Below are 7,671 nucleotides of genomic sequence, written 5' to 3'. Positions count from 1 at the left end.
GACATGGTGAACTAAAGTGTGGTGCTGGTTTCTGTTCTTTTAAAGCAGTTGGTCCTTGAGCTCTGACCATTCTCCTCCCCTCCCCTTTGGAGACGGTGATGTAGGGGGTGATTTGAGCTTTGACTATTCTTCAAATGTTCTTCTTTGTTCTCTGGGGTGCCACTTGGTGGGCTTTTTGACTTTCAATCCTATTCCTCAATTTCTGGCTTTTAATGCTCAATCTCTCATTGACAAACACTAGGACACAGCAGCAAGTATATCCTTTAGACTTTGGGTACTAGGATAGAAATTTTATACAAAATCTGAATACCTGAACTTCCTGTTTCTCTATATTCAAAGGCCTAAAATGTACACCTGTTGTTCAACTTGAACCTTACAATCTGTGGTAGAACTCTTCGTAAAGGCTTCACTCGAATTACATTTCTTGTAATGTCCAAATATGTGTCTCACTGTTGCAAATAAGCATTTCAAATTTTGGAAAAGGACGGTGGGGAGGAAGAGAGAGTATAATTTCAGACAGGATTAGTTCAGTTCAGTCACTCAGTCGTGTCCGACTTTTTGCAACCCCATGAATCGCAGCACGCCAGGCCTCCCTGTCCATCACCAACTCCCGGAGTTCACTCAGACTCACGTCCATCGAGTCCGTGATACCATCCAGCCATCTCATCCTGGGTCGTCCCCTTCTCCTCCTGCCCCCAATCCCTCTCAGCATCACAGTCTTTTCCAGTGAGTCAACTCTTCGCATGAGGTAGCCAAAGTATTGGAGTTTCAGCTTTAGCATCATTCCTTCCAAAGAAATCCCAGGGCTAATCTCCTTTAGAATGGACTGGTTGGATCTCCTTGCAGCCCAAGTGACTCTCAAGAGTCTTCTGATAGGTGTGATAATTCAGAGGAAATAGTCCACCTAATTTTCTGGAATCTCTGGAGCATGTGATTCCTTTAGGTCTCCAACAGAATCACGGTGCCTTGCTCTTGCCCTGTGCACACACCCGACACTCACAGGCTGGCAATAAAAATTGGCTCCTCTGTCATCAGTGCCGTTTTACAGAGCGATCCTGACTTTGTTGACTGTTCATACATGTGGATGGAGCCTGCTCCTTTGAACTCATGTTTGTTTTCTTTAAACTATCACCTGAGACACAGGTATCCTAATTTTGCTGTTTTAGCTACATCTCAGGGGCAGCTCCTAATCTGTACAGAGCATCTGGTGGAAGTACCATTCACCGCTTCTTTCAGGAGATAGTCTGTTTTCTTTATTTTGGTGGAGGGGGAAGAATTTCCTTGCATTAACCTCCTGCCTGTGCCACCAATCAGCTGTTAGGAAACTCAAGACAGTTTTAAAGTTGCCACGGACAGCAATGAATTAGAGCGGAAGGAAGGGGGAGGCGGCTGTTGCAAGAAAAAGTGATCTGAGAAGCGCACTGTAAATCATCAGTGGAACTGTAAGTTCTTTGAACAAATGCATTAAAAATAGTTTTGTTGTCTGTCACCAAGTTTATGTTTCCACTTTAAAAAAAAGGGTTAATATGTATTTACCATCAAGTTGCTTAGTTCATCTTGTTTCACACTCAGCAGCTAGGGGAGGTGAGGGTTCTGAGAGGATAAATTGGGATGGGACCTCTGCTGGAGTCAGACGCCTGGTTAACAAGGCCGTTTCCTCGGGCCGTCATCTGCAGGGGTGGTAATGTCACACTGGCCAGGCATGGAGAGCCCACCCTGCCCTGTCTCTTGCCCTCATCCTGTCCCCGTGTCATTCCCTGAGATCTGGCCTGACACTTGCTTCCGAGTATAAGAGCCATAAGAGGTCTGGCCCAGGACAGGGTTTCTGGGATCAAAGCTTCCACTTTCTGCCAGAAGCTAAAATGCTAACTGTTTTCCATCTTTATCCTAATTTCTCCCACGGGCTTTGAATAAACCTGAAATCCAAACTTACAGTGAGCTTTTCCTGTCTTCTGCATCCCATGCTCTTCGGTGGGGTTCAAGCAGTTCCTCAGTGGAGTAGTGTTTTCATGGATTTGCCAGAGGAAAAACCTCCGAGGAGGCCAGCTTTGCCCAGTGAGGATCCTTCTCAGTTCTCACCATGGCTCTAACCACAGAATCTTCTCTGTCTTACCGAAACCTGCTGTCAGGAAGGAATTCACACCAAGGCTTAAAGGGCCAGCTGAGACTGATGTTAATAATAGCTGACATTTACTGAGAAATGCTACTCAATACTTTACATTATCTCATTTAATCCTCACAGCAACTATTATCCCCATTTTACAGATGAGGAAGTGGAGAGTTAAGTAGTGTGCCCAAGGTCACACAGGTGACCTTTCTAAAGCTGAAAGCTATGTTTTTTAACTATAAAGCTTCTGAGCAGAAGTGTGTGTGTGTATGTGGTAAAATACACATGAAATTCACAACTGCAATTTTAAAGTGTACAGTTCAGTGGCATTCACAATACCATGTAACCATCACCACTATCAAGCTCCAGAACTTTTCATCACCCCCCCCCCAAAAATCCAATACTTCTCATTCTCCCCTCTTTCCAGCCCTAGGGAACCACTGACCTAGTATCTGTCTCTATGGATTTGTCTCTCCCGGATATCTTGTAGAAATAGAATCATTATAATACGTGATCTCTTTCACTGAGAGATCCATGTCTCTTTCAACGTTCATCCATGTCATAAAATGTATCAGTACTTCATTCCTTTCTTTGTCTGAATAGTATTCCACAGCATAGATAGACTACATTTTGTTTATCCAATCATCTGTTGATGGGCATCTGTGTGTATTTTAATGGAAAGATAGCCCTTATCCTCAAGGTATGACTCCCTAAGGTGGGAGTTCAGGCATTGTATCAAACTTCGGATAAGAGAATTGGGAGCAGGGGCCTTTCTCAGAACTTTCAAGTCACAATTTAGAAATTACTTATTCTGTGATTAGCTCTGTGAGAGTGGCAGTGAGACAGGGTGTCTAATAGTACATGTTCCCTGTAGGTGTCAAGGCTTCCAAACCATTTCTGCCCAGTAGAGAGATATTACCCTGCAGGAGGGCACCTAGCAGACTCTTAGAACTGGAGCTTACATTTCAGGCTACCCATCCCCCAATTCACCACAGGAGGACATGTGCTGAGAGCGAAGAGGTAGATTTCCATGCAGGAGCTCTTTGCACAAGCATAAAGAAGAAGGGCAATGCCAAAGAATGTTCAAATTCCTGCACAATTGCACTCATCTCACACACTAGCAAAGTAATGCTCAAAATTCTCCAAGCCAGGCTTCAACAGTACTTGAACCGTGAACTTCCTGATGTTCAAGCTGGATTTAGAAAAGGCAGAGGAACCAGAGATCAAATTGCCAACATCCTTTGGATCATCAAAAAAGCAAGAGTTCCAGAAAAACACCTACTTCTGCTTTATTGATTAGCCAAAACCCATAACTGTGTAGATCACAACAAACTGTGGAAAATTTTTCAAGAGATGGGAATTCCAGACCACCTTTCCTGCCTCCTGAGAAATCTGCATGCAGGTCAAGAAGCAACAGTTAGAATTGGACATGGAACAACAGACTGGTTCCAAATCGGGAAAGAAGTACATTATGCTGTATATTGTCACCCTGCTTATTGACTTATATGCAGAGTACATCATGTGAAATTCTGGGCTGGATGAAGCACAGACTGGAATCAAGATTGCTGGGAGAAATATCAATAACCTCAGATACGCAGATAACACCACCCTTATGGCAGAAAGTGAAGAGGAACTAAAGAGCCTCTTGATAAAAGTGAAAGAGGAGAGTGAAAAATCTGGCTTAAAACTCAACATTCAAATAACTAAGGTCATGGCATCTGGTCCCATCAGTTCATGGCAAGTAAATGGGGAAACCATGGAAACAGTGACAGGCTTTATTTTCTTGGGCTCCAAAATCACTGCAGAGGGGACTGCAGCCATGAAATTAAAAGACACTTGCTCCCTGGAAGAAAAGCTATGACCAAGCTAGACAGTATTTTAAAAAGCAGGGACATTGCCTAAAAAACCATAGTCAAGGCTATGTAGTAGTAGTCATGTAGTCATGTATGGGTGTGAGAGTTGGACTATAAAGAAAGCTGAGTGCAGAAGAATTGATGCTTTTGAACTGTGGTGTTGGAAAAGACTCTTGAGAGTCCCTTGGCCTTCACGGAGATCAAACCGGTCAATTCTCAAGGAAATCAGTCCTGAATATTCATTGGAAGGTCTGATGTTGAAGCTGAAAACTCAATACTTTGGCCACTTGATGTGAAGAACTGACTCACTGGGAAAGACCCTGATGCTGGGAAAGATTGAAGGCAGGAGGATAAGGGGATGACAGAGGATGAGATGGTTGGATGGCATCATTGACTCTATGGGCATGAGTTTGAGTAAGCTCTGGGAGTTGGTGATGGATAGGGAAGCCTGGCGTGCTGCAGTCCATGGGGTCGCAAAGAGTCAGAAACGACTGAGTGACTGAACTGAAAGTGGGGAGGATCTGAGGCGATCTCTCAGGTAATTCAATCGCCAAACCAGCCCATGTGATGCCTTGGGTTCTCTCCATAATATATATACACACATAGAATTATGCAAATTCTAAAAACAGATCTTCTCGTAAAGGTAGTTAAATCAGTCCAGTGTGAATACTTTTGGTGGGCCCAAGCATTGTTTGTGAGGCTAAGTACTATAGCATTCAGAACAAAGATTCTAAACAACATTTAGAATCAGGTAGACCTGCATTCAAATACTGCCTCTGCTACCATCAGATCTAAGAGAAGGCACCTCAGTTTCTTTACCTGTGAGCTGGGAACAGTAGCAACAGTACCAAACTCAATGGACTCTTACGAGCATACGTGAAGAACACTGCATGGGCTTGGAGAAGCAATTTTTAATGTTATTATTAAAATCACCATCAACATTTACTGAGATTTTATAAATGGACAGACTAAGGACTGAGACTGCCAATTCTACATTGTTCGATACAATTAAACCATGAGCTCGAATGCCTCAAGTGCATCCCATCCTCTGACATACCTATAGGCTTCATCCAGTTGCCGAATTTGGGGGAGAGTAAAAGAGAACCAGACAAAACTTTCCCATTTGTAGACATTTTTATTTTGGTACATGCCTGAGCCCCTGGCAGGGTGGACCTGTCCTCTATGCAGGGCAATGGGGTGGCCCTGCCTGGAGGGGGTGGCTGAGGGATGGGACAAAGGCATATGAGACAGTGACAGGTCACAAAGGATAGCCAGGATAAATATGGCTGCACAGGGAGTTTCGGCTGAGAAAGTGGTCACTTCTTTCACTAGGACTGCAGTTTCACAGCCTCTCGCAGAGACAAAAAGCCAGAAGCAGAAGCGAGGTGAGGCTGAGTGGGGCCTACCATATCTCTGCAACACACTTGAAGAGACTCAGCCTGGGGTCCAGGCGCCCTGCAGCATCCTCACGGCGATTACCCACACCCTTACCCCCACTCCTGCCTCTGGGAGGCTCTGTGGGGTGTGGTGGGGTTGGGGGACCTGCCGTGGAGCCGTCTGCGTGACACAGGAAACCGCGGCTCCCTCTTCTGCCAAGGAGGCCAAGGAAAGGAAGACCCAGGGGCCCGTCTCGCCAGAGCAGCTTGTCGTGATCACAGCCAGCCATGAGCCGGGAGTCTCTGCTACCGTATCACACGGCCCAGAGCGGCGCCGGAGCAGGCCTGTTCAACACCACCATGGGCAAACTGCAGCGGCAACTGCACAAGGGTGAGTACGACATATTTAAGTATGCCCCAATCTTCGAGAGCGACTTTATCCAAATCACCAAGAGGGGAGAAGTGATCGACGTGCACAACCGCGTCCGCATGGTGACCGTGGGCATCGCATCCACCAGCCCCCTCCTCCCCCTCCCAGACGTTATGCTACTGGCCCGGCCGGCCACCGGCTGCGACGACCACGCAGGCCGTGGCCAGACCACCAAGGCCAAGAGCCGCAAGGCTGCAAAGACCTTAGAGCTCACCAGGCTCCTTCCCTTGAAGTTCGTGAGGATCTCCATTCACGACCGCGAGAAACAACAGCTGCGCCTGAAGTTCGCCACCGGCCGCTCCTGCTACCTGCATCTGTGCCCCCCGCTGGACTCGCGGGAAGACCTCTTCGCCTACTGGGAGAAGCTCATCTACCTCCTGCGGCCGCCAGTGGACAGTCAGAGCAGCACCTATGCCATTCCAGCCGGGGACATGATCTGCATGCCCGTGTTCGAGGAGGACAGGAGGAGCCCGACGGCCATGGATTTCCAAGGCCGGGGCGATCAGGACCAGGTAAGCGTCAGGAGCCTCCACGTGGGCTCCGAGGTGTCTGGGGCCACCTCTGCAGCTTTTGCCGGCGGGGAGGGCCTCCCACTGGACTTCTACAGTCCCGATCCTATGCCCGATGGGGCCATGGCAAACACCAAACCCAGGGAGCTTGATGAAGAGTCAGCAGCGGGGGTGATGACGCAGGTGGCCGCAGCAGATGCCACAGAGGGCAATCTGAACGTGACCAAGTCCCATGCCTCTGAAGAGCGGAGCATGGCCATTGAAGTCACCGTCACCAAGGGCCCAGAAGGAAGCAAAAGCAACATAGCCATGGCAGGTGCTGCCAAAACCTCCCTGAGGACCAGGAAAACGGCCTTGGCTCATGGTGCCAAAAACTTGGAGTACCCTTCCAGCACATCCACCAGCCTCTCCCCAGAAGCCAGCATGACTATGTTTGGAGCGGAGGCCACCAGGAAGACTGCCAAAGGAAAAGCCGTTCAGGAGGATGAGGGGACCCTCATCTCAGCCTTGCCGCAGGAAGACCAAGAGAGTGAACAGGAAGAGAGGCCCCGGAGAGTGTCCCAGGCCCGCAGGGGAAGAAGGGAGAGGAGGGAACGCCGCGAGAAGGAGCGCGCTCTCAGGGGCTCGCATCCCCGCGGGTCAGCCGAAGGCCGCCACAAGACCGTGGGGGACAAGGCAATCCGGAAGACAGCCAGCCGGTCCTCAGGTGGCCAGAGAGCCACGAGGGATGACAAAAAGGAGAAAGGCCACGGCAGCCCGGGGGACAGCAAGCGGGGCACTGTGCACAAAGGCGTCAGCCACGCTCCCATCACCAAGGAGTCCAGGACCTCGCACAAATCGGCCAGGAGCTTGTCTACCGGGAGTTCACTTTCCACCAACAAGAGACTCAGCAGGATCAGCTCTTTCTTGAGGAATGTCCGAGCCAATCTCACTACGAAGACAGTGGCCTTGTCACACAATAAAGATGTGGACATCTTGGCGAAGGCGGTGGAAAGGAAAAGAATGGAGGCCATTGTGGAGACGGCAGAGAGTGGCCAGGGGCTGGAAATCGCTGGGAGTGTGACATCTGAGGCCACGGAGACAGTGACCGTTGCAGCTCATCAATAGGACCCAGAGCTGGAAGCTGCAAAGGGGACCAGAGCTCAGGGAAATATCCCTGGCGAGCGTATGCCAGCTTCCTTACTGCAGGTTAAATAAAAGAACCATACAACCTGAAAGTGGCCTGCAGCGTTCTCTCTGCATTTCCAGGTCCCGAAGCCCGACTGTGACGTCACAGTGGATTCTGTGATGTCAGCTGAGCCGGAGCCTGAGACTGGTCCACTCGAGGACAGCCCCACCTCACACACATGCCCAGTGCCAACAGCGGTGCCCCGTCCGGCCTCCATTCCTTTCTGGC

The 7,671-nt window shown here is 48.9% G+C and overlaps 1 protein-coding gene across 1 annotated transcript; it reads left to right on the top strand.

Moving 5' to 3' along the window:
- Positions 1 to 5,624: 5,624 nt before the first annotated feature.
- On the top strand, positions 5,625 to 7,382 carry GARIN4 (golgi associated RAB2 interactor family member 4). Its single transcript, XM_052654224.1, has one exon. The coding sequence runs from the start codon at positions 5,625 to 5,627 to the stop codon at positions 7,380 to 7,382; it is 1,758 nt and encodes a 585-aa protein (XP_052510184.1).
- The last annotated feature ends 289 nt before the right edge of the window (positions 7,383 to 7,671 follow it).

The sequence above is a fragment of the Budorcas taxicolor genome, chromosome 16 (genome assembly GCF_023091745.1).
Source record: "Budorcas taxicolor isolate Tak-1 chromosome 16, Takin1.1, whole genome shotgun sequence".
Classification (NCBI taxonomy): domain Eukaryota; kingdom Metazoa; phylum Chordata; class Mammalia; order Artiodactyla; family Bovidae; genus Budorcas; species Budorcas taxicolor.
The sequence above is the reverse complement of the archived record's forward strand: the minus strand, read 5'-3'. Positions and strand labels throughout refer to the sequence as shown.